This window comes from Lepidochelys kempii, chromosome 21 (genome assembly GCF_965140285.1).
Source record: "Lepidochelys kempii isolate rLepKem1 chromosome 21, rLepKem1.hap1, whole genome shotgun sequence".
Lineage (NCBI taxonomy): Eukaryota > Metazoa > Chordata > Testudines > Cheloniidae > Lepidochelys > Lepidochelys kempii.
This window is the reverse complement of record NC_136400.1, coordinates 18,661,887-18,688,595: the sequence shown is the minus strand read 5'-3', so window position 1 is coordinate 18,688,595 and position 26,709 is coordinate 18,661,887. Positions and strand designations below refer to the sequence as shown.

General features: G+C 48.6%; 1 protein-coding gene across 8 annotated transcripts in view; it reads right to left on the bottom strand.

The window, feature by feature from the left end:
- The window catches only part of LZTR1 (leucine zipper like post translational regulator 1), a 298,691-nt gene extending 273,042 nt beyond the window's left edge, over positions 1-25,649 (bottom strand). For 5 of the 8 annotated variants that reach the window (XM_073319623.1, XM_073319627.1, XM_078849769.1 and 2 more), the window contains exons 1-2: positions 25,416-25,649; positions 24,583-24,645 (exon numbers count right to left, since the gene is read on the bottom strand). In XM_073319623.1, coding sequence (XP_073175724.1) covers positions 24,583-24,645; positions 25,416-25,642 — 290 coding nt within the window. In that variant the 5' untranslated portion in view covers positions 25,643-25,649. The other 3 variants (XM_078849770.1, XM_078849767.1, XM_078849771.1) reach the window with 3 other exon arrangements.
- Between the last annotated feature and the right edge of the window lie 1,060 nt (positions 25,650-26,709).

Genomic DNA, 26,709 nt, shown 5'->3' with positions numbered 1-26,709 from the left:
GTGGGGGGGGGGGGGGAAAGAAAGGCTCCGGGCACCCAGCCACTCCACTCCAGAGGATGGCTCAAGCAACAGAAGGCTGTCATTAAAACAGTTTGATTTGTGGTGTGGCTACAATAAGCAGTGTGGCCTTGTTCTTCCCTCCTCTCGCACCCCACCCTACCCCACCCACGCTACCTTGTCAGTTATCTCCTTTTTTTTTTTTTTTAATAATAATAAAGAATGAATGCATGGTTTCAAGAAAATAGATACTTTATTTCGGAGGGTGGTTGGCCTAAAGAGAATTAAAATCAACATCAAGGAGAAATACACACAACTGTCACACCAAAGCCTGGCCAGTCATGAAACTGGTTTTCAAAGCTTCTCTGATGCGCAACACGCCTTGCTGTGCTCTTCTAATCGCCCTGGTTTTTGGCTGCTCAAAATCAGACACCAGGCCATTTGCCTCAACCTCCCACCCCGCCATAAACGTCTCCCCTTACTCTCACAGATATTATGGAGCACACAGCAAACAGCAATAACAATGGGAATGTTGGCTGCGTTGAAGTCTAAGCTAGTCAGCAAATAATGCCAGTGAGCTTTTAAACGTTCAAAGACACATTCTACCACCATTCTGCACTTGCTCAGCCTATAATTGAACTGCTCCTTACTACTGTCCAGGCTGCCTGTGTACGGCTTCATAAGCCATGGGAGCAAGGGGTAGGCTGGGTCCCCAAGGATAACTATTGGCATTTCAACATCCCCAACGGTAATTTTCTGGTCTGGGAAGTAAGTCCCTTCTTGCAGCTGCTCAAACAGCCCAGAGTTCCTAAAGATGCGAGCGTCATGCACCTTTCCCGGCCATCCCACGTTGATGTCGCTGAAACATCCCTTGTGATCCACCAGTGCTTGCAGCACCATTGAGAAGTACCTCTTGCAGTTTACGTACTGGTTGGCAAGGTGGTCTGGTGCCAAGATAGGGATATGCGTTCTGTCTATCGCCCCACCACAGTTAGGGAAACCCATTGCAGCAAAGCCATCCACTGCACATTACCCAGAGTCACTACCCTTGATAACAGAACGTCAATGATTGCATTGGCTACTTGGATCACAGCAGCCCCCACAGTAGATTTGCTCACTCCCAATTGATTCCCGACTCACCGGTAGCAGTCAGGCATAGCAAGCTTCCACAGGGCTATCACCACTCACTTCTCAGCTGTCAAGGCAGCTCTCATCCTCGTATTCCTGCGCTTCAGGGTGGGTGAAAGCAACAGTCAGAGTTCCAGGAAAGTGGCCTTACGCATGCGAAAGTTTTGCAGCCACTGTGAATCATCCCATACCTGCAACACTATGCGGTCCCACCAGTCTGTGCTTGTTTGCTGGGCCCAGAATCGGTGTTCCACTGTATCAACCAGCCCTACTGCCACCATGATGTCCCAGTTGCCACAGCCTGTGCTTTCAGGAACGTCTGTGTCCATGTGCTCATCAAAATCGTCCTCGTGCTGGTGTCTCTTAGCCCTGTTCTGCATATACTCCAGGATAATGCGCAAGGGGCTTACAATGGTCACAACAGCAGCAGTGAGCTGAGCGAGCTCCATGCTTGCCGTGGTATAACGTCTGCAGGAGAGCAGAGTTGCAGCGGAAGCAGTAGATGACGACGGATGCCACGAGAATAGATATTTATACAGAACGAGAGGATCTGAGAGGTGGATTCATGGCACCAGGAAAGCAGAGTTGCAGCGGAAGCGGTGGACGACGACAACATGGAGAAATTTGCTGTTGAGACTGAGCTCATTTACAAGAGCAGAGTTGTAGCGGACGCGGTGGATGACGGTTAGCAGTCGTACTGCACCGTCTGCTGACAGCAGCACCCAGAACACAACAGCAGGGGTGACAGTGAGCTGAGCAGGCTCCATCCTTGCCATGGTTTGGCGTCCGCATGGAAAAAAGGCGCAAAACGATTGCCTGCCGTTGCTTTCATGGAGGGAGGGGTGACCTACAACACATACCCAAAACCACCCGCGACAATGGTTTTGCCCCATCAGGCATTGGGCGCTTAACCTATAAATTCCATATTTATGGGCAGCAGAGACTGTGGGAACTGTGGGATAGCTACCCACAGTGCACCACTCCGTAAGTCGATGCTAGCCATGGTAGTGAGGACGCACTCAGCCAACTTAATGCGCTTAGTGTGGACATACGCAATAGACTGTATAAAATCGATTTCTAAAAATCGACTTCTATAAAATCGACCTAATTTCGTAGTGTAGACATACCCTAAGAAAAACATTTGGGAAGAGGATCTGGGCGGAAAATAATTAGTTTTCCGTTGTGGAATTGCATGGGAATTTTTTTCATTCTAGGCAAGATTTGTCCTGACTGTTGCAAAAGCTAGAGGTTCAACCCCCAAATCCAGCAGATCTGGAAACCATCAATATGGGGCCCTCCTATACCTTGCAGGAGGCCTCAGAGCCATTGCATCAGGTAGTAGGGTATGTTACTCCTACATTTGACCAAAATTCAGAATAGTGTGGGTTGTTTCATTTAGGAGGAGAAAATGATGATGGAGACAGGTATCTTTGAAGAAGTCATTTTATTTAGGAAGAATGTACAAAGTCTTGTTCCCCTAAACACTGCAGAACTCTAACAGCAGAAGACAGTTTCTTTGTGCACAGCTCCAAGCCCCTTCCTAGCCAACAATCAGTCGGAAAGCACTCTCTCTCTCTCGGCTTTTTCTCAGGGCCCTGCTCCTAGTGCTACTGTGGCTGTGTTTTGTACTTCTTTGGTGCCTTCCCTCTCTGCTCCTCTTTCACAGACACACAAATCTTAATAAAACTATACTCAGTGAAGCCCCTCCACCCATGTACCTGTGTTTTTGGCAGAGGATGCTATTGTTTCAGCTACTTGGTTCCAAAAAGGAGCTTAACTGGTTCTTACATGAACATCATGGTTTCTTTGACCATGGGATGGTGTTCCATGAAGGAGGAGTGCTGGGCAGAGACGGGCTCCATCTTACGAAGAGAGGGAAGAGCATCTTTGCCAGCAGGCTGGCTAACCTAGTGAGGAGGGCTTTAAACTAGGTTCACCGGGGGAAGGAGACCAAAGCCCTGAGGTAAGTGGGAAAGCGGGATACCGGGAGGAAGCACAGGCAGGAATGTCTGTGAGGGGAGGGCTCCTGCCTCATACTGGCAATGAGGGGCGATCAACAGGTTATCTCAAGTGCTTATATACAAATGCACAAAGCCTTGGAAACAAGCAGGGAGAACTGGAGGTCCTGGTGATGTCAAGGAACTATGACGTGATCGGAATAACAGAGACTTGGTGGGATAACTCACATGACTGGAGTACTGTCATGGATGGTTATAAACTGTTCAGGAAGGACAGGCAGGGCAGAAAAGGTGGGGGAGTAGCACTGTATGTAAGGGAGCAGTATGACTGCTCAGAGCTCCGGTACGAAACTGCAGAAAAACCTGAGTGTCTCTGGATTAAGTTTAGAAGTGTGTGCAACATGTAGTGGTGGGAGTCTGCTATAGACCACCGGACCAGGGGATGAGGTGGATGAGGCTTTCTTCCGGCAGCTCACGGAAGCTACTAGATCGCATGCCCTGATTCTCATGGGTGACTTTAATTTTCCTGATATCTGCTGAGAGAGCAATACAGCGGTGCATAGACAATCCAGGAAGTTTTTGGAAAGCGTAGGGGACAATTTCCTGGCGCAAGTGCTAGAGGAGCCAACTAGTGGGGGCGCTTTTCTTGACCTGCTGCTCACAAACCGGGTAGAATTAGTGGGGGAAGCAAAAGTGGATGGGAATCTGGGAGGCAGTGACCATGAGTTGGTTGAGTTCAGTATCCTGACGCAGGGAAGAAAGGTAAGCAGCAGGATACGGACCCTGGACTTCAGGAAAGCAGACTTCGACTCCCTCAGAGAACGGATGGCCAGGATCCCCTGGGGGAGTAACTTGAAGGGGAAAGGAGTCCAGGAGAGCTGGCTGTATTTCAAGGAATCCCTGTTGAGGTTACAGGGACAAACCATCCCGATGAGTCGAAAGAATAGTAAATATGGCAGGCGACCAGCTTGGCTTAATGGTGAAATCCTAGCGGATCTTAAACATAAAAAAGAAGCTTACAAGAAGTGGAAGGTTGGACATATGACTAGGGAAGAGTATAAAAATATTGCTCGGGCATGTAGGAATGTTATCAGGAGGGCCAAATCGCACCTGGAGCTGCAGCTAGCCAGAGATGTCAAGAGTAACAAGAAGGGTTTCTTCAGGTATGTTGGCAACAAGAAGAAAGCCAAGGAATGTGTGGGCCCCTTACTGAATGAGGGAGGCAACCTAGTGACAGAGGATGTGGAAAAAGCTAATGTACTCAATGCTTTTTTTGCCTCTGTTTTCACTAACAAGGTCAGCTCCCAGACTGCTGCGCTGGGCATCACAAAATGCGGAAGAGATGGCCAGCCCTCTGTGGAGATAGAGGCGGTTAGGGACTATTTAGAAAAGCTGGACGTGCACAAGTCCATGGGGCCGGACGACTTGCATCCGAGAGTGCTGAAGGAATTGGCGGCTGTGATTGCAGAGCCACTGGCCATTATCTTTGAAAACTCGTGGCGAACCGGGGAAGTCCCGGATGACTGGAAAAAGGCTAATGTAGTGCCAATCTTTAAAAAAGGGAAGAAGGAAGATCCTGGGAACTACAGGCCAGTCAGCCTCACCTCAGTCCCTGGAAAAATCATGGAGCAGGTCCTCAAAGAATCAATCCTGAAGCACTTGCATGAGAGGAAAGTGATCAGGAACAGCCAGCATGGATTCACCAAGGGAAGGTCATGCCTGACTAATCTAATCGCCTTTTACGATGAGATTACTGGTTCTGTGGATGAAGGGAAAGCAGTGGATGTATTGTTTCTTGACTTTAGCAAAGCTTTTGACACGGTCTCCCATAGTATTCTTGTCAGCAAGTTAAGGAAGTATGGGCTGGATGAATGCACTATAAGGTGGGTAGAAAGCTGGCTAGATTGTCGGGCTCAACGGGTAGTGATCAATGGCTCCATGTCTAGTTGGCAGCCGGTATCAAGTGGAGTGCCCCAAGGGTCGGTCCTGGGGCCGGTTTTATTCAATATCTTCATAAATGATCTGGAGGATGGTGTGGATTGCACTCTCAGCAAATTTGCGGATGATACTAAACTGGGAGGAGTGGTAGATACGCTGGAGGGGAGGGACAGGATACAGAAGGACCTAGACCAATTGGAAGATTGGGCCAAAAGGAATCTGATGAGGTTCAATAAGGATAAGTGCAGGGTCCTGCACTTAGGACGGAAGAACCCAATGCACAGCTACAGACTAGGGACCGAATGGCTAGGCAGCAGTTCTGCGGAAAAGGACCTAGGGGTGACAGTGGACGAGAAGCTGGATATGAGTCAGCAGTGTGCCCTTGTTGCCAAGAAGGCCAGTGGCATTTTGGGATGTATAAGTAGGGGCATAGTGAGCAGATCGAGGGACGTGATCGTTCCCCTCTATTCGACATTGGTGAGGCCTCATCTGGAGTACTGTGTCCAGTTTTGGGCCCCACACTTCAAGAAGGGTGTGGATAAATTGGAGAGAATCCAGCGAAAGGCAACAAAAATGATTAGGGGACTGGAACACATGACTTATGAGGAGAGGCTGAGGGAGCTGGGATTGTTTAGCCTGCAGAAGAGAAGAATGAGGGGGGATTTGATAGCTGCTTTCAACTACCTGAAAGGGGGTTCCAAAGAGGATGGCTCTAGACTGTTCTCAATGGTAGCAGATGACAGAACGAGGAGTAATGGTCTCAAGTTGCAGTGGGGGAGGTTTAGATTGGATATTAGGAAAAACTTTTTCACTAAGAGGGTGGTGAAACACTGGAATGCGTTACCTAGGGAGGTGGTAGAATCTCCTTCCTTAGAGGTTTTTAAGGTCAGGCTTGACAAAGCCCTGGCTGGGATGATTTAACTGGGAATTGGTCCTGCTTTGAGCAGGGGGTTGGACTAGATGACCTTCTGGGGTCCCTTCCAACCCTGATATTCTATGATTCTATGATCATCAGATCTTTGAGCAGTCCCTGTGAAGCAGCAAATGGACAATTCTCTTCTGCATTTTTTTCAGAGAGATTATGGTCTACTGTGCTGAAGTGTTCTTTAGGGATTTCTTAACACTTCTGGATTTTAATATTTCTTCTCACTGCACCTTATACATTTGATATCTTAATTCCCCCAGATGGGCTTTTCATAAGTCTAATGCCCTTGGACGGCTGCATTCTGTGATTCTATGTTACTACGATGGTAACTCATGGTCCAATCGCCCCTATCAGGTGCATTGCTACATTTGGCTATGCTGTCCGGCCACTAGGCCATTCTCGTCTCCCAAAACCAGGAATGGAACCCAAGAAACCTGATTAAAGGTTTGCTAGGACCTCTTTTTAAAGCCCAAACCGAACACGACTAGCCCAGAGCTGACCCAAATCTGACACTTCCCTCCAAACCTGTGCCAGCACTCTCGCCTCATCCTTGGGGCTCAGGCTGATAGGCGCTTCCTGCTCCCCATGCCCGAGATTTGTCTCCGACCGCCTCCTGCTATGGGGTCAGCATGGCATGTGTGCCTGCTCCTAAAAACCACTGCCACCTTCCTGCTGTGCGTGTACTGCTGAATGAGATGCATTGCAACTCATCAGCACGCTCACTCCACAGCACACAGAGCAGCGGCCAGCAGGAGTACAACATGCAGTCATCACTGTGCTGACTCCACAGGCAGGAGGAGGTGTTCAGAGTCTACCTCAGCAAGCCTGAGAGAGTTGCGTTGTTTTCACACTTGACCACGAAACTTGTAGTCAGGTTCTATCGGGTTGCAAGACTAACCCTGATACCAAGCATTCTAGTGCTAATGCACATAGCTGTATAACCAATGATAAAGTCTGTGTTTTGTCTCCATCTATGGGCTGCTGTCCATAGAAGAAAACAGCAAACCTTTCCCACTACTTTCTCCTACAGTGGAGTGAAAGAGGTGCTACATATCTGAAGACCGTGGGTTCAAAGTCAGTTGATGAGCCAAGGGGGGCTGGAAACTATGTAAATCAGTGTGAGGGCCCTGCAATGATTGCTAAAATGATTGCATATTACAAAACACTGTATTTAGGGATCAAACTGAATATTGTATTAATATTTCCTTTATTGCGGTATTTATAGTGTGTGTATTTTGATTACTGGGAGCTATCCCTTTAAGAACTGGGTGGGACACCTATTAGAGGGTTTGTCTGAAGAAGACCGAGAGCAGTGTGTTGGAAATGCTGCTTCTGTGAGCTCCAAAAAGGTCAGAACTTGACTTAATCTTATCTTTCCAGAAAACAAGCGTCACTCTGAAAGATGAAATATTAGGACTGATAGGGGAACCTACTAACTTAGAACTTTGCTTGAAATTCAGAGCATTTTGCCCATACGTCACCAGTAGGAATCCAGTTCCACTCAGTAGGGATTAGACTGATTAGGGTTTAGATTTATTAAGAACTGGGGAAACTTTTGGGAAAGGGGGAGCCTACAGAGGAAGGATGGGCTCCACCTAAACCAAAATGTTACCAGTTTGCAAGCTCTTAAAATTAAAAAGGTCTTAGAGCAATTTTTAAACTAAGGGCTGGGGGAAAGCCGACAGGTCTGGAGGAACACGTGGTTCAGACAGAGACATCCTTTAGGGGAGAATCTATTAATGGGGATTCTCTGTGTTCTAGTGAGGAGGAGAGCATGGAAGATGATAAAATACAGATAAGATCTGATGACAAACAGTCAAATGAAAAAGAGGCCCATTCAATTACACATGTAATGGCAGACAGCTAAAAAGTGACAATTTTTTTTAAGTGCTTATATACAAATGCTAGACGTCTAAATAATAAGATGGGTGAATTAGAGTGCCTTGTATTAAATGAGGATATTGATATAATCGGCATCACAGAAACTTGGTGGAATGAACACAATCAATGGGACACAGTAATACCAGGGAACAAAATCTATCGGAAGGACAGAACAGGCGTGCTGGTGGAGGAGCAGCACTATATGTGAAAGAAAGTGTGGAATCAAATGAAGGGGACAAATCTGAGGATCTGTCCTAGATTGAGGTGTCAGTAGAGGAGGTGTTGGAAATTGATAAACTAAACAGTAATAAGTCACCAGGACCAGATGGTATTCACCCCAGAGTTCTGAAGAAACTCAAATGTGAAATTGCAGAGCTACTAACTGTGGCTTGTAACCTATCATTTAAACCAGCTTCTGTGCCAAATGACTGGAGGATATAGCTAATGCGACTCCAATTTTTAAAAAGGGCTCCAGAAGAGATCCTAGCAATTACAGGCCAGTAAACCTGACTTCAGTACCGGGCAAACTGGTTGCAACTATGGTAAAAAAACAATTGTCAGACACATAGATGAAGATTATTTGTTGGGGAAGAGTTAACATGGTTTTTGTAAAGGGAAGTCATGCCTCACCAATCTACTAGAATTCTTTCAGGGGGTCAACAAGCATGTGGACAAGGGTGATCCAGTGAATACAGTGTACTTAGATTTTCAGACAGCCTTTGACAAGGTCCCTCACCAAAGTCTCTTAAGCAAAGTAAGCTGTCATGGGATAAGAGGGAAGGTCTTCCAATGAATCGATAACTGGTTAAAAGATAGGAAACAAAAGGTAGGAATAAATGGTCAGTTCTCAGAATGGAGAGAGGTAAATAGTGGGGTCCCCCAGGGGTCTATATTGGGACCAGTACTATTCAATATATTCATAAATGATCTGGAAAAAAGGGTAAACACTGAAGTGGCAACATTTGCAGATGATACAAAACTACTCAAGATAGTTAAGTCCAAAACAGACTGTGAAGCGCTACAAAGGGATCTCACAAAACTGGGTGACTGGGCAACAAAATGATATATGAAATTCAATATTGATAAATGCAATGTAATGCACATTAGAAAAAATAATCCCAACTATACGTATAAAATGATGGGGTCTAAATTAGCTGTTACCACTCAAGAAAGAGATCTTGGCGTCATCATGGATAGTTCTCTGAAAACATCCACTCAATGTGCAGCAGCAGTCAAAAAAGCTAACAATGTTGGGAATCATTAAAAAAGGGACAGATAAGACAGAAAATATCATATCATATAAATAAATCCATGGTACACCCAGATCTTGAATACTGCATGCAGATGTGGTCGCCCCATCTCAAAAAAGATATACTGGAATTGGAAAAGTTTCAGAAAAGGGCAACAAAAATGACCCAATATGGCCATTCTTATTATACACTGTTCCCATCTAATAGCGCTTTGGTGGCTCCTGTACAAGATGAGTTTGGCAGGTCTCAGTTCCAGCTCCCGCATCAACAAGCTTTGCACTAATTGCAGACTCAGTAGAGAGGACAAGAAATGCCTGAGGCAGGGCAGTGTGGGGTAAGCTTGTCCTGTTACTGCCTGGGATGAAAAGAGGGATTCATTTGCCAGCACTGCACAAGCTCTAAATCCACAAAGTTTTTTAAAGCTACAGTTTACAGCTACAAGCAAGTTAGTTGCAATCATGCAAATTAACTCATTAAATAATTCCTATTCTTATTAGGTGTTCCTGTGCAAGCAACCTCTGTGTTTCATTTACCCAACCTGTAAAATGTGGAGAAGTGAAGAGAATTAAGGCCAATCGGGGAAGAGGTGGGAACAGAACTCATGATCTTCTGGCTCCCAGCCACCTATGTTCAATACCATAGGCCAGTAAGGCCAGAAAAGAAGGAAGAGGATGATGGAAATCAAAACTAAGCAAAGATTCGATGAAATATTTAGAGAGAGGCCAGTCTGGAGCTATTCAGGGGCCTAGGCAGCTCGCTAGGGAACTAGTTTTGTACGCGTGTACAGCACATCCACGTTTACCTCTGTAGTTTAATATTTCAGTGTTTCAACTACACATGCACTCAGGAAACCTTTCGATTTACTTCCCGTCCCTTTCAGAAACTTAGCAAAACATCTACTATATACTGAAGACTAGGTACATAGTTAAGCCCCTTTCTTTTCAGTTTAAATTGATTTTTACCAAAAAAATTCCTGGGTTTTACAAAAAGTATTCTTTTTATTTTCATCCTATTTTTGTATCATTCAAATATATAAAACATAACTTGTTTTATTAGGAAAATACAATACATAGCATGAGATATATGTATTACAATAATACATTAGAGACTAACAATGAAGTGAGCTGTAGCTCACGAAAGCTTATGCTCAGGAATGCATCCGATTAAGTGAGCTGTAGCTCAAGAAAGCTTATGCTCAAATAAATGTGTTAGTCTCGGAGGTGCCACAAGTACTCCTTTTCTTTTTGCAAATACAGACTAACACGGCTGCTACTCTGAAACCTGTCAAAAATAATACACAAGTCTGTGTGTATATGCAAAGCTGCCTGTTGAAGTAAGGTTATATATTAGTCTAGAACAGGGGTGGGGAACCTATGGCCCGCAGGCCGAATCCAGCCCGCTGCTTCATTTCATCCGGCCCGTAGCAAGCCAGAAACCCCAAGCCTCAGCGTCCTCCCACCCCATGCAGGGCTGGAGCTGGGAGCGCCAGCACACCCCACTGCAGGGGGAAACTTGGGTCGCCAGGCCATAAAAAGTGCAATCAGCTCCAGGCAGCTCCCGGAAAAGACCAGCATGTCCCTGTGACCCCTAGGAGCTGGGGCAATCAGGGAAGCTGCACACACTGCCCCCGACCCCAGCGCCAGCTCTCCAGCTGCTCTGGAAGCTGCATGGGTGGCACCTGCGGGTGCAGGCAACATGCGCTATCCAGAACCCCCTGACCGCTCCACCTAGGGGCTGGAGATGCCAGCCACTTGCAGAAGCAGCTTGGAGCCAGGGCAGGCAGGGAGTTTGCCTTAACCCTGCTGCACCGCAGACCAGGAGCCACCCCCCAAACCTCCTTCCCCAGCTCTGAGCCCCCTCCCACACCCAAACTCCCTCCCGGAGGCTGCACCACGAACATTCCTCCCACACCCCAACCCTCAGCCCCTCCTGCACTCCAAACCCCTCATCCCCAGCCCCACCCCAGAGCCCGCAATGCCAGCCAGAGCCCTCACCCACTCCTACATCCCAACCTTCTGCCCCAGCCCAGAGCCCCTTCCAGAACCCTGCATTTCTGGCCCGCCTCCAGAGCCTAGGGGAAGCCCCCCGCGGGGCTGTGTGTGGCCCATGACTGATTTTTAATGTGGGTCAATGGCCTCTAACGGAAAAAAAGATTCCCCACCCCAACCTACAAGATACACACAATAAACAGGCACGCATGCAAGCTCTGAAGTGCCTGCACACCTGAAGGTATTGATGGATCTCATGCCCACCACATACACATTTCAAGCTGTTAGCAGAGAACAGTTTAAAGATTTGACACACAAAATCAGGAAGAATACGAAAATCCATATCAGAATACTTTTCAGAACAGAAGGAAATATTCAAAAGTTAAAAAAAACAAAACAAAACAAAGGAGAAAGAGATGAAGTTGAGTGTGTGGGGACGTGGGATACCGGGAGGAAACATGAGCAGGCGCGCGCGAGAGGGGAGAGCTCCTGCCTCATACTGAGAAAGAGGGACGATCAGCGATTTATCTCAAGTGCCTATACACAAATGCAAGAAGCCTGGGAAACAAGCAGGGAGAACTAGAAGTCCTGGCACAGTCAAGGAATTATGATGTGATTGGAATAACAGAGACTTGGTGGGATAACTCACATGACTGGAGTACTGTCATGGATGGATATAAACTGTTCAGGAAGGACAGGCAGGGCAGAAAAGGTGGGGGAGTTGCATTGTATGTAAGCGAGCAGTATGACTGCTCAGAGCTCCGGATTAGTCTCTGGATTAAGTTTAGGTTTCAGAGTAACAGCCGTGTTAGTCTGTATTCGCAAAAAGAAAAGGAGTACTTGTGGCACCTTAGAGACTAACCAATTTATTTGAGCATGAGCTTTCGTGAGCTACAGCTCACTTCATCGGATGCATGCAATTTCCACGGCATGCATCTGATGAAGTGAGCTGTAGCTCACGAAAGCTCATGCTCAAATAAATTGGTTAGTCTCTAAGGTGCCACAAGTACTCCTTTTCTTTTTGCGATTAAGTTTAGAAGTGTGAGCAAAAACGGTGATGTCGTGGTGGGAGTCTGCTATAGACCACTGGACCAGGGGGATGAGGTGGACGAGGCTTTCTTCCGGCAACTCACGGAAGTTACTAGATCGCAGGCCCTGGTTCTCATGGGAGACTTAAATCACCCTGATAACTGCTGGGAGAGCGATATAGCGGTACACAGACAATCCAGGAAGTCTTTGGAAAGGGTAGAGGACAATTTCCTGGTGCAAGTGCTGGAGGAACTAACTAGGGGCAGAGCTCTTCTTGACCTGCTGCTTACAAACTGGGAAGAATGAGTAGGAGAAGCTAAAGTGGATGGGAACCTGGGAGGCAGTGACCATGAGATGGTCAAGTTCAGAATCCTGATACAGGGAAGAAAGGAGAGCAGCAGAATACGGTCCCTGGACTTCAGAAAAGCAGACTTTGACTCCCTCAGGGAACTGATGGGCAGGATCCCCTGGGAGAATAACATGAGGGGGAAAGGAGTCCAGGAGAGCTGGCTGTATTTTAAAGAATGCTTATTGAGGTTACAGGGACAAACCATCCCGCTGTGTAGAAAGAATAGTAAATATGGCAGGCGACCAGCTTGGCTTAACAGTAAAATCCTTGCTGATCTTAAATACAAAAAAGAAGCTTACAAGAAGTGGAAGACTGGACAAATGATCAGGGAGGAGTATAAAAATATTGCTCAGGCATGCAGGAGTGAAATCAGGAAGGCCAAATCACACCTGGAGTTGCAGCTAGCAAGAGATGTTAAGAGTAGCAAGAAGGGTTTCTTCAGGGCAACAAAAATGATTAGGGGTCTGGAACACATGAGTTATGAGGAGAGGCTGAGGGAGCTGGGATTGTTTAGCCTGCAGAAGAGAAGAATGAGGGGGGATTTGATAGCTGCTTTCAACTACCTGAGAGGTGGTTCCAGAGAGGATGGTTCTAGACTATTCTCAGTGGTAGATGAGGACAGGACAAGGAGTAATGGTCTCAAGTTGCAGTGGGGGAGGTTTAGGTTGGATATTAGGAAAAACTTTTTCACTAGGAGGGTGGTGAAACACTGGAATGCGTTGCCTAGGGAGGTGGTGGAATCTCCTTCCTTAGAAGTTTTTAAGGTCAGGCTTGACAAAGCCCTGGCTGGGATGATTTAATTGGGGATGGGTCCTGCTTTTGAGCAGGGGGTTGGACTAGATGACCTCCTGAGGTCCCTTCCAACCCTGATATTCTATGATTCTAAGTTAGCAACAAGAAGAAAGTCAAGGAAAGTGTGGGCCCCTTACTGAATGAGGGAGGCAACCTAGTGACAGAGGATGTGGAAAAAGCTAATGTACTTTTTTGCCTCTCTCTTCACAAACAAGGTCAGCTCCCAGACGACTGCACTGGGCAGCACAGCATGGGGAGGAGGTGACCAGCCCTCTGTGGAGAAAGAAGTGGTTCGGGACCGTATTGTGCTGCTCTCCTTTCTTCCCTGTGTCAGGATCCTGAACTCGACCATCTCATGGTCACTGCCTCCCAGGTTCCCATCCACTTTAGCTTCCCCTACTCATTCTTCCCAGTTTGTGAGCAGCAGGTCAAGAAGAGCTCTGCCCCTAGTTGGTTCCTCCAGCACTTGCACCAGGAAATTGTCCCCTACCCTTTCCAAAAACTTCCTGGATTGTCTGTGCACCTCTTTATTGCTCTCCCAGTAGTTAGGGCTGCATGCTCAAGTTTACCTTCTATAGTTTCTGACTTCTGAGTGCTCAACTATGCAACCTTAACACTTGTCTACATGGTACGTTACTGCATGGCAAGCCAGAGTGTCACTCTACAGCATGCTAGCTTGCTGCGTAGTAACATCTCGTGTGGATACTGCTACACCCCTGGTCTACACTATGAGATTAGGTCGAATTTAGCCACATTAGGTTGATTTTATAAGCAATGTGGCTAAAAAACAACCCCGTTCCGTCGACCTAAAAGGGTTCTTAAAATCAACTGCTGCGCTCTTAAAATCAAGTGCTAAAATCGATCTTGCTGGATCCAATTTGGGGTACTGCAAAAGACGTAGCGTTCTGCAATTCGACGGAATTGTCCTCCTAAAGCAATCCCAGAGTGCTCCAATGTGACCGCTCTGGACAGCACTTTTCAACTCTGATGCACTAGCCTGATACACAGGAAAAGCCCCGGGAACTTTTGAATTTCATTTCCTGTTTGGTCAGCGTGGCAAGCTCAGCAGCACAGGTGACCATGCAGTCCCAGAATCAAAAACGAGCTCCAGCATGGAGCGAATGGGAGACACTGGATCTGATTGCTGTATGGGGAGAAGAATCTGTGCAGACAGAACTCCGATATATATGCCAAAATCGCACAGGGTGTGGTGGAGAAACGCTACACCAGGGACACACAGCAGTGCCGCGTGAAAGTTAAGGAGCTGAGGCAAGGCTATGAAAAGACAAAGGAGGCAAATGGTTGCTCTGGGTCAGAGCCCCACTCATGCCGCTTCTATGATCAGCTGCATGCCATTTGTAGCCAGACAGCCAGCCCCCCCCTCTCAGACCAGCACTGCTGGGAACACAAGGGAGCCAAAACAACAGGGCACTTAACATCAATTCCAGCACAGCCTTTGAAGCTGTGAGAAGCACAGGTGTGCTGCTACAATGTGCCTCTGGGAACATATACAACAATTAGGCTCACAGCAGACAGAGAAGCTGTGACAGACATGGCTCTTAGCCCCTACTAAATAGCGTGATGCACACACCCCAACATCCTAGGTGGGAAAATATTTACTCTAATAAAAGGAATGTCCAGTAGTTGAAACTTGTTGTTTCTCTCCCTTGCAAGTGTAAACTACTCTTGCGAGAGCTGGCATCGCCCAGACAGACCAGCCCCAATTTGGCATAAGAAAGGAGAAAGAGAATAAAGGAGTACAGAGATTCATAGATTCATAGATACTAAGGTCAGAAGGGACCATTATGATCATCTAGTCCGACCTCCTGCACAACGCAGGCCAGTATGGGACCTACAGCACCATGATTTTTGCGTGCTTTTCACTATCTATCTGCTGGTCAGATAAGTGACAGCCTCCCAAGGCTTCTGCAGCTAAGAGGGTCCCTAAGCCTTGTCCCTTATTCGTCTTTCCGCGGAATTGAGTGACCAATCCTGGCTTGGCACCGCTGGAATCGAGAGACGCAAGGAGGGTAAGAAGCACACACACCTGATCTCCTATCTTTAGTGTACACATATTTTGAAATAGAGCTCTATACTTTGTTTTTTCTCTTTGGGATTGTGGCTTCAGTTTTGTAACTTGTTTGTGTGTGTAACATCTCTACATTTAAATAAGTAGGCACTAGCAATTTTGTAACCACATGATTAGAATCTAGTTTAATAAATTTTGGTAACCATTTGTGCATAAGCCTGACTTGTTTCTCTGGTTTACTGTAAAGCAGCCAACACAATTAAAGAACCTCAGCCGTTTTGGCTATAAAGCCTGGCCATTAGGTGAGAGTACTAAGAGCCTAGCGTTGAGTTGTGCCGCCTCCACGGGGCAAACTCTTGGGGCACCTGTCAGTCAATCCTGACTGCCCACTGCGAAGGAGCTCTGAGCTCTAGCAGTTAAAGTCACGGGTGTTTAGGACCTTGGGGCATCCGTCAGCTTAGCCTGGGCTGCCCGCCGCGAAGGGACAGTGCGTCCTAGCGGTTAAAGTCACGGATGGTATAAAACGGGCATAGCTGGCACCTCACCAAACACCCTTGGCCATCGGCTAACACCATTCTAGTGGGGGACCCTACCACTACCCCATCACTATCCATGAACACCTGCAAGGGGGGAGTCTCATGCAACACTGAGGAGGAGTTTGTGGATGAGGAAGAGAAAGAAGAGGAGAATGAGCAGCAGGCAAGCAGAGAATCTGTTCTCCCCAGCAGCCAGGACCTTTTCATCACCCTGGAGCCAATACCCTCCCAAGGCGAGTTCCCCGACCCTGAAGCCGGAGAAGGCACCTCTGGTGAGTGCACATTTGTAACTACACTACAGGGGTTAAAAGCAATTGTGTTTAATGTTTGATTTGCCCTGAAGAATTGGGATGCGTTTGCAGCCAGTACAGCTACTGGAAAAGTCTATTCACATGTCTGGGGATGGAGCAGGAATCCTCCAGGGACATCTCCATGAAGCTCTCCCGGAGATACTCTGAAAGCCTTTGTAGAAGGTTTCTGGGGAGGGCTGCCTTATTTTGTCCTCCACGGTAGAACACTTTACCATGCCAAACTAGTAGCAAGTAGTCTGGAATCATTGCAGCAGAAAGCATGGCAGCGAATGTTCCTGGGTTTTGGTCACATTCATGCACCATTCGGTCTTTATCTTTCTGTGTCAGCCTCAGGAGAGTGATATCATTCATGGCCACCTGGTTGAAATAGGGGAATTTTTGTAAGGGAACAATAAAAGGACCCTGTGCATGCTGGGCTGTTTGTGCTTGACTAAAAGGGATCATCCCAGAGAATAGCCACCCAGTGGGGTGCGGGAGGGGAGGGGTGTGCTGCACATCCACCCCAAAACTACAGCCCCTCCTTTTAAATGGCAAACTCAACCAGCATTGCTTGCTATGAGAAAGGAGGGCACTGCAGTTTGAAACCATTACCACATGTTATGAAGGCAGAAGAAGCCAACCCTGTGTATCCTTTGGCTTACCATGGCTGCCTGGAAACGGAATTCTGTTGCCCAGCTGTGTGTGATGTGTCACCATACCAGCAGACTCTCAAAATAAAAGGCAAAATGCGACCTTGTATCTAAAGCACATGTGCTGTCTGCTGTGAATTGCTTGATTCACTGTGAGTCTCCCTTTTGTTCTCAGAAATGTATCCTCTTAAATTTTACTCTCCCTTTTTATCCCCCCTGCAGGTGCAAATGTTCCTAGGCTCCCCGTATCATCTCCATCCCTGAGGTTATCGCAGATTAGAAGTCAGAAAAAAAACCGCACTCGCAATGACATGTTTTCTGAGCTCATGCATTCCTCCCGCACTGATAGGGCACAGTTGAATGCCTGGAGGCATTCGGTGGCATAGTCCAAGAAAGCAATCAGTGAGTGTGATCTGATCACGCAGGAGGCGATATTGAGGCTAATGGGGGAGCAAAGGGACATGATCAGACGTCTGGTGGAGCTGCAGGAAAGGCAACAAGAGCACAGATTGCTGCTGCATCCATTGTATAACTGCCTGCCCTCCTCGCCAAGTTCCATATCCTCCTCACCAAGACGCCCAAGAACACAGGGGAGGGAGACTCCAAGCACTCAGCCACTCCACTCCAGATGATGGCCCAAGCAACAGAAGGCTGCCAAGTGATCTCTCTCCTACCATCTATCTCCACCCTCTGACAAACAGAGGCTAGGGACACCATTCCTTACCCATCCTGGCTAATAGCCATTAATGGACTTAACTAGATAAATTCATGGAGGTTCTCTTTTAAACCCTGTTATAGTCCTAGCCTTCAACAACCTCCTCAGGCAAGGAGTTCCACAGGTTGACTGTGCACTGTGTGAAGAACTTCCTTTTATTTGTTTTAAACTTGCTACCCATTAATTTCATTTGGTGGCCCCTAGTTCTTATATTATGGGAACAAGTAAATAACTTTTCCTTATTCACCTTCTCCACACCACTCATGATTTTATAGACCTCTATCATATCCCCACCCCATATCCTCTATCATATCCTCCTCTTTTCCAAGCTGAAAAGTCCTAGCCTCTTTAATCTCTCCTCATATGGGACCCATTCCAAACCCCTAATCATTTTAGTTGCCCTTTTCTGAACCTTTTCTAATGCCAGTATATCTTTTTTGAGATGAGGGGACCACATCTGAACGCAGTGTTCAAGATGTGGGCATACCATGGATTTATCTAAGGGCAATAAGATATTCTCCGTCTTATTCTCGATCCCTTTGTTAATGATTCCTAACATCCTGTTTGCTTTTTTGACTGCTGCTGCACACTGTGTGGACGTCTTCAGAGAACTATCCACGATGACTCCAAGATCTCTTTCCTGATTAGTTGTAGCTAAATTAGCCCCCATCATATTGTATGTATAGTTGGGGTTATTTTTTCCAATGTGCGTTATTTTACATTTACCCACATTAAATTTCATTTGCCATTTTGTTGCCCAATCATTTAGTTTTGTGAGATCTTTTTGAAGTTCTTCACAGTCTGCTTTGGTCTTAACTATCTTGAGCAATTTGGTATCATCTGCAAACTTTGCCATCTCACGGTTTACCCCCTTCTCCAGATCATTTATAAATAAGTTGAATAGGACTGGTCCTAGCACTGACCCTTGGGGAACACCACTAGTTACCCCTCTCTATTCTGAAAATTTACCATTTATTCCTACCCTTTCTTCCCTGTCTTTTAACCAGTTCTCAATCCATGAAAGGATCTTCCCTCTTATCCCATGACAATTTACGTAAGAGCCTTTGGTGAGGGACCTTATCAAAGGCTTTCTAGAAATCTAAGTACACCATATTCATTCAAACAGCTTTGATTTGTAGTGTGGCTACAATAAGCAATGTGGCCTTGTCCTGCCCTCCTCCCCCACCCCACCCGGGCTACCTTATCAGTGATAAAGCAGCCTTCCAGACTTAGGGTGTCCCAGGTCAGAAACAACATACTGTAATATTTTACATTTACACAGTACCTTCCAATCGAAAACACTTTGCATTGTTCTGCATGGAACTGTGCAATACATAAGCACCAGTGAACTGCAGTAGATTCTGGGGTGGGAAAGGTAACAGCCAATTGGTATACAAAGATGCCACAACAGTGTAGAGAAGGGAAATTTTGTGCAATGGCACCAGGACAGACCATAACTCTTAATGTTAAGGACGATGCACACACCAGACTTTAAGTTTAAGGGTTCAGCTATTATCTTAAATCCACAGACAAGAGAGCTTCAATATTAAGATTTACTGAGACTATATTCAGACAACCACACAGAACTCAATTTCTTTCCCTTAAAAATCAGGGTCAGAGTCAACTTTACTTAGATTTGAACTTGTCTCTTCAGGGAGAGAAAATATTTCAACTCTGGAGTTTGCACTACTAGAAAATTCTTTTAGCAGCGCCCAGAAGCAGAATTTTCCTGACAACCCCTCCTGATAACCATGAAGGACGGTAACAAAAAAATTAGGGGAAGATGTTTTTCTCCCTCTGTGGTGCTGCTTTCTGTTCTCTCAACACAAAAGCTGACATAATACCTTATATTTTCAATCCACTTTGAAGAACAAACAAACCCCATAAGAGTGGTAACTAATACCCCACTTTCGCTGACAGGGTATCTGAAAGAACGGAGAGTGGAAGTCACAGAACCACCACATTGTCAGTGTGAAGGAACCAGTAGCAACATTACCAGAGCGGGTGGAGCCTCTGCGCAGGAAGTGAGCAAGGAAGTTGGAGAGTGGATTTTGAGAGAGGGATATGGGAATTATGACAGGAAAGTCACAGGGAACTGGGAGGCGGAGGGTCAGACAAGTCTGACTAGACTTGCCTGGAGAGGTGGGTTGAGTGAAGAAGGGGTAGTAGACCTTGGAGGAGGGAACCTCAGGAGAGTGCAGTGTGGTGTCCCTAGTCCCAGAAGCTCCCCACACATGGTGGGCTTGGGAGGGGAGAGAGTCAGAGAAAATGTGGGATTTCCAAAGTCAGCCCGGTAACTCAGCAGTAAGGATTGGTGCCTAGAGGTGATGTAAGACAAAGACAAGTCATGGCACAATATGTTTGTGTAACTTTAAATAAATTACTCATGAGTTTATAAATTATTCTGCGCCAAAAAATAAAAATTCAGCACACAATATTTTAAAATTTTGCAAAATTCTGCATATTTCATTTGTCAATAAATAAATGTGGAGGCTCCAGAATGGCAGTGGACGTTACAGGCCACTGGCTGCACAGAGGTGGGAGATCACCCTGCAGCCCACCCTGGGACACGGACTCAGCAGTGAGGCTGCACCTGAACCTGATACACCACAAGAGCCAGGCTGACCCCACAAACACCCCGGGTTCCTGCCCCTCCACACCAGATGCACCAAGATAGCAAGCGATAGGGACAGTCTCACACACACACCCAGCCCTGGCCCCCGATACAGATGTGGGGCAGGCAGGCTCAGCCCAGCAGGATCCAAGAGTTGAGGGGTTTACTGTGGGGGGATCCAGGTGTGGGACGAGAGGGTTCTGTGTGGCACAATCTGGGTGCGGGCAGCTCGGTGTGAGAGACTTCCGGATGTAGGGGGAATGGGACTCTTCAGGGAGAACCAGGTGAAGTGGTTGGGGCTCAGCACAGAGGGCCTGGTGGGGGTCCGGATGGGATGGGGCTCAGCAGGGGGGACTCAGCAGGGGTGTCCAGATGCTGCGGGAGTGGGGTTTGGTAGAGTAGGGTTCTGGGTGCAGCTGGCTGGGCTCAGTGGGGTGGAGCTCCAGGAGTGGGGGGCTCGTCAGGTTGGTCCAGATGCATGGGGCTCCTTGGGGTGGGGGTTTGAGTGTGGCGGCTCAGTGGTGATGGTCTGGATGCAGGGAGGAAGGGGAGGACTTGGCAGGAAGGGGGCTCCGAATTCAAGGAGTGAGGCTCAGTGGGTGGGGGTTCAGCTGCAAGGGGCTCAGCAGGGGGAATTCTGAGTGAGGGGGGTAACGGTCAGCAGGGAGGGGTCTGGGTATGGGGAGATGCAGATGAACGGGGGTTGGACAGACAGGGGAGCAGCTCCTCATACAGTGACCCCCTTCCCCCACAGCTTAGGAGCAATGGGAGCAGGAAGCAGAGAATGTGGGGGTGTACAGCCAAGGGAGGTTTCTGGGGGTGGGTCTGACCTGGCCCAGGCTGCTCCTTGTAGGGGAAGAGGAAGTCCCAGTACAGGGTATGAGCCACCGGCAGGGGCATTGCCAGCCCCACATCCCTCTGGTCATGTACCTCTCTGCTGGCTGCTCTGAGCGCCCAAAACGATGCACCTGCGCTGTTCAGGAGGGGTGCATGACCACTCTTATGGCTTCCCTTTAGTTCCCCATCAGAAGTAATTGTTCTGCAGGGAAACAAAGAAATCTGCAGGAGACATGAATTCTGTGCATGCACAGTGGTGCAGAATTCCCGCAGGAGTAATAAAGAATAAGCTCAAGCTAGGCTTACATAGGCAGGGTAAGATGAGCAGTTGCTGTGTATTTCTCTAACACTTCCAATTCCATGTTAGATTATATTTGTTCTAAGTGTAAGAAATAAGAATTTATTTCCTCTAAGACTAAGCCTGATATGTGCCACTAAAGTATTTAGAGACCTGATTGCTGTTTCTCACAGCGACACTACATAATTACTATATGCTAGAGGAGGAGTTCTCAGGACAAATTTTTTGGTGGCTTCAGAGTGTGGCCACCAACTCTTGCTGGCGGCCACTCTCACACTTTTTCCTAGAACACTTAATTAGCTCTAGGAAAAACAAATAAATATACACATATACATGTCCAAATCATGGTAATTTATTTATTGCTAGCTAGTAAGTCTGCTGTGAAAAGTGATACTTGTATGTGTTTTAATATCACCTTTCACAGCAGACTTACCAGCTAGCATTAAACAAACATACAAGTATCACTTTTCACAGCAGACTTACTCAGCCCTGGCAAGCCTGGATTCTTTAACACCTGATACGATGAAGTTATTTCTATTTAAATTACTAAAAGCTATCTATTGAAGGCTCTAGAAACCCTAGCACACCAATAATAATAAATACAAAGCTATCTCAGCAGTATTGAAATGATTAATTAAACGGGAACTCGGCAGGCCACTTACAAGCTCCTTCTTGCCCTTTCATAGCAGTGGGGAAAACACCCTTCAGCTCTCTCCAAAAACCCTGCAGAGCAGATAGATTTTGCAGTGTGCCCAAAAGATCACTAAATTCAGCCTATTTCAGACCAACAATGGGGGGAAAAAAAAAGAGTCTCAGACTTTTCACTGAGAATTCCCTACTTGCCACTGCCCCTTCTTTAATGAGAGGCCTCCAGCTCATGCACCTCTGCTGACCCTAGCTGTAGCAATATGACCCAGGGAGAGAGGCACGCTCTCAGGTAGGCTGACCTAGACTTTATAAGTTATGATCACCTCTTGAGCGCCATCAGGAGACCAACAGACAACCAGTGAAGAGCCCAGAGCACTGACGTCACATACTCCAAATGAGGTGGCCTGCTCAATAAGCACGCCCCTGCATTCCTCACAGGCATTAGGATCTGACTGGTTTAAGGTGCACCACATATTGCAACAATCTAATCTTGAGGTGACAAAAGACTGGATAAGAGTGGCTTAGAATCATAGAATACCAGGGTTGGAAGGGACCTCAGGAGGTCATCTAGTCCAACCCCCTGCTCAAAGCAGGGCCAATCCCCAATTTGGCCCCCCTCAAGGATTGAACTCACAACCCTGGATTTAGCAGGCCAATACTCAAACCACTTCAGTCTACAACTGAAAGGAAAGGTTCCTGTTCCCTAGCTGGATGGTGATGATAAAGAGCTGACTAGTATGCTGCTATAATGCAAGTGTCAAACAGCAGCCACAGGTGTAGAATTACCACACAAGTGCCAAACCCTGGCAACCAATAGAGTTATAGGTTGTCAATCAGAAAGGCCAAATCACACTTGGAGTTGCAGCTAGCAGGAGTTGTTAAGAGTAACAAGAAGGGTTTCTTCAGGTATGTTAGCAACAAGAAGGAAGTCAAGGAAAGGGTGTGCCCCTTACTGAATGAGGGAGGCAACCTAGTGACAGAGGATGCGGGAAAAGCTAATGTACTCAAAGCTTTTTTGCCTCTATCTTCACGAACAAGGTCAGCTCCCGGACTACTGCACTGGGCAGCACAGCATGGGGAGGAGGTGACCAGCCCTCTGTAGAGAAAGAAGTGATTCGGGACTATTTAGAAAAGCTGGACGAACACAAGTCCATGGGGCTGGATGTGCTGCATCCGAGAGTGCGAAAGGAATTGGCAGATGTGATTGCAGAGCCACTGGCCATTATCTTTGAAAACTCATGGCAATCGGGGGAGGTCCCGGATGACTGGAAAAAGGCTAATGTAGTGCCCATTTTTAAAGAAAGGGAAGGAGGAGAATCCTGGGAACTACAGGCCAGTCAGCCTCACCTCAGTCCCTGGAAAAATCATGGAGCAGGACCTCAAGGAATCAATTCTGAAGCACTTAGAGGAGAGGAAAGTGATCAGGAACAGTCAGAATGGATTCACCAAGGGAAGGTCATGCCTGACTAATCTAATTGCCTTCTATGATGAGATAACTGGCTCTGTGGATGAGGAGAAAGCAGTGGACATGTTATTCCTTGACTTTAGCAAAGCTTTTGACATGGTCTCCCACAGTATTTTTACCAGCAAGCTAAAGAAGTATGGGCTGGATGAATGGACTATAAAGTGGATAGAAAACTGACTAGACCATCGGGCTCAACAAGTAGTGATCAATGGCTCCATGTCTAGTTGGCAGCTGGTATCAAGCGGAGGGCCCAAGGGTTGGTCCTGGTTTTGTTCACTATCTTCATTAATGATCTGGAGGATAGTGTGGATTGCACCCTCAGCAAGTTTGCAGATGATACTAAACTGGAAGGAGAGGTAGATATGCTGGAGGGTAGCGATAGGATACAGAGGCACCTAGACAAATTAGGGGATTGGACCAAAAGAAATCTGTTCAAGGTTCAACAAGGACAAGTGCAGAGTCCTGCACTTAAGACGGAGAATCCCATGCACCGCTACAGACGAGGGACCGAATGGCTAGGCAGCAGTTCTGCAGAAAAGGACCTAGGGGTTACAGTGGACAAGAAGCTGGATATGAGTCAACAGTGTGCCCTTTTTGCCAAGAAGGCAAATGGCATTTTGAAATGTATAAGTAGGGGCAGTGCCAGCAGATTGAGGGATGTGATCGTTCACCTTTATTCAACACTGGAGAGGCCTCATCTGGAGTACTGTGTCCAGTTTTGGGCCCCACACTACAAGGAGGATGTGGAAAAATTGGAAAACATCCAGCGGAGGGCAACAAAAATGATTAGGGGACTGGAACACATGACTTATGAGGAGAGGCTGAAGGAACTGGGGATGTTTAGTCTGCAGAAGAGAAGAATGAGGGGGGATTTGATAGCTGCTTTCAACTACCTGAGAGGGGGTTCCAAAGAGGATGGATCTAGACTGTTTTCAGTGGTAGCAGATGACAGAATGAGGAGTAATGGTCTCAAGTTGCAGTGGGGTTGGTTTAGGTTGGATATTAGGAAGAACGTTTTCACTAGGATGGTGGTGAAGCACTAGAACGCGTTACCTAGGGAGGTGATGGAGTCTCCTTCCTTTGAGGATTTTAAGGTCAGGCTATGATTCTATGAATACAAATAGCATATCCACACCATAGTATGCTAAATCTAAACCTGGGTGGTTGCATAACATACCCCTAATATTAACAGGCATAGCGAGAGGCAGGGCTAGCAGGGAAGCTGCCTGGCACCACCACAGGCCAGCCAAGGAAGTAGCACTTACCCGTTGTCACCACCAAACACGTAGATGGCATCCCGATAGGCAACCACGGTGTGTTTGCTGCGCCTGAGAGAGAGTCCGTCAGACACTCGCAAGGGGAGACCTGGCCCTGCCCCCACCCCGTGACCCAGTCACTCGATGATCCCCTCTCCGCCAGGCCACCACCCACCCCCCGACCCTCCCCCTCTCAGCCGGGCCCCCACCCACCCCCCGACCCTCCCCCTCTCCGCCGGGCCCCCACCCACCCCCCGACCCTCCCCCTCTCCGCCGGGCCCCCACCCACCCCCCGACCCTCCCCCTCTCCGCCGGGCCACCACCCACCCCCCGACCCTCCCCCTCTCCGCCGGGCCCCCACCCACCCCGTGACCCACCCCCTCTCCGCCGGGCCCCCACCCACCCCGTGACCCACCCCCTCTCCGCCGGGCCCCCACCCACCCCCCGACCCTCCCCCTCTCCGCCGGGCCACCACCCACCCCGTGACCCACCCCCTCTCCGCCGGGCCCCCACCCACCCCCCGACCCTCCCCCTCTCCGCCGGGCCCCCACCCACCCCGTGACCCACCCCCTCTCCGCCGGGCCCCCACCCACCCCCCGACCCTCCCCCTCTCCGCCGGGCCCCCACCCACCCCCCGACCCTCCCCCTCTCCGCCGGGCCCCCACCCACCCCCCGACCCTCCCCCTCTCCGCCGGGCCCCCACCCACCCCCCGACCCTCCCCCTCTCCGCCGGGCCCCCACCCCAGCGCTGCCCCGCACACTCGGCTCTCCCCACTCTCAGCCCCACCCCGGCCACCCACGTAACCCCGTCCCCAGGCTGGCGCGGCTCCTCATCGCCTCACCTGGCCCCGACGAACTCGTCGCAGGGCGGCAGGCGGCGCCACCGATGCACCGTCTCGAAGGGCCCGAAGTTGAGGGTCAGGTACTCCACGCTGTCGGAGCAGCTGTGATCGAACTCCACGCTGGGCGCCACCTTGGAGCTCCCGGCCCCTCCGCCCGACGCGGCGCCGGCCGCCGCCATGGCCCAGCTCGCGCGGACAGGTCTGGCCCCGCCGCAGCTCACGCACATGCGCAGGGGACCGGGCGCTGGGCGGAACAGCGGGAGCACTGCCCCCTGCGGCCAATAACTCCCGGCGTGCCCCGCGCCGTCAGGGAACTACAACTCCCGGCGTGCCCCGCGCCGAGGGCTCGGGGGTTGGTGTCTCCGGCTCTTCGACCCAGCCGGGGCAGCAGCCAGATAGAAACGTCCTCTGGTTCCGCCCACCCCGGCGTCCGCCCCCGTGCCCTGGGCTCCAGCGGGCCCGGCCACCGCGGCGCAAGGAGAGCGGGAGGCGGGGTCGGTCGCTGCTCGGGCCCTGGGGCCGCCCCACGCCGGTGGTGCTGGGAGGGGAAAGACCGCAGCGGGTCAGGGGAGGGAGCTTCCGGCCCTGCTGCAGAGGCCCGCGCTTGGCTGATCAGTTCCTGGGGCAGGACCCTGGCTCTGCCTGCGGCCCCTCGGGGCTGTGGTAACAAAGAACAAGCTGGCGGCCCAGTTAAGGGCCCGCATGGGGGGCACAGTTCCATACTGGTGCTGCAAAAACAACAAGGAATCCTGTGGCACCCTAAAGACTAACAAATTTATTAGAGCATAAGCTTTGGTGGGCTATGACCCACTTCTTCAGATCTATGGAGTGAAGATTACAGTGGGCAGGCATAAATATACAACAGAAGAAACGATGGGAGTTGCCTTACCAAGTGTGGGCTGATGATTCAATCATAGACTATCAGGGTGCGAAGGGATCTCAGGAGGTCATCTAGTCCAACCCCCTGCTCCAAGCAGGACCAATCCCCAATTAAATCATCCCAGCCAGGGCTTTGTCAAGCCTGACCTTAAAAACCTCTAAGGAAGGAGATTCCACCACCTCCCTAGGTAACGCATTACAGTGTTTCACCACCCTCCTACTAAAAAAAGTTTTTCCTAATATCCAACCTAAACCTCCCCCACTGCAACTTGAGACCATTACTCCTCGTTCTGTCATCGGCTACTGCTGAGAACAGTCTAGATCCATCTTCTTTGGAACCACCTTTCAGGTAGTTAAAAGCAGCTATTAAATCCCCCCTCATTCTTCTCTTCCGCAGACTAAACAATCCCAGATC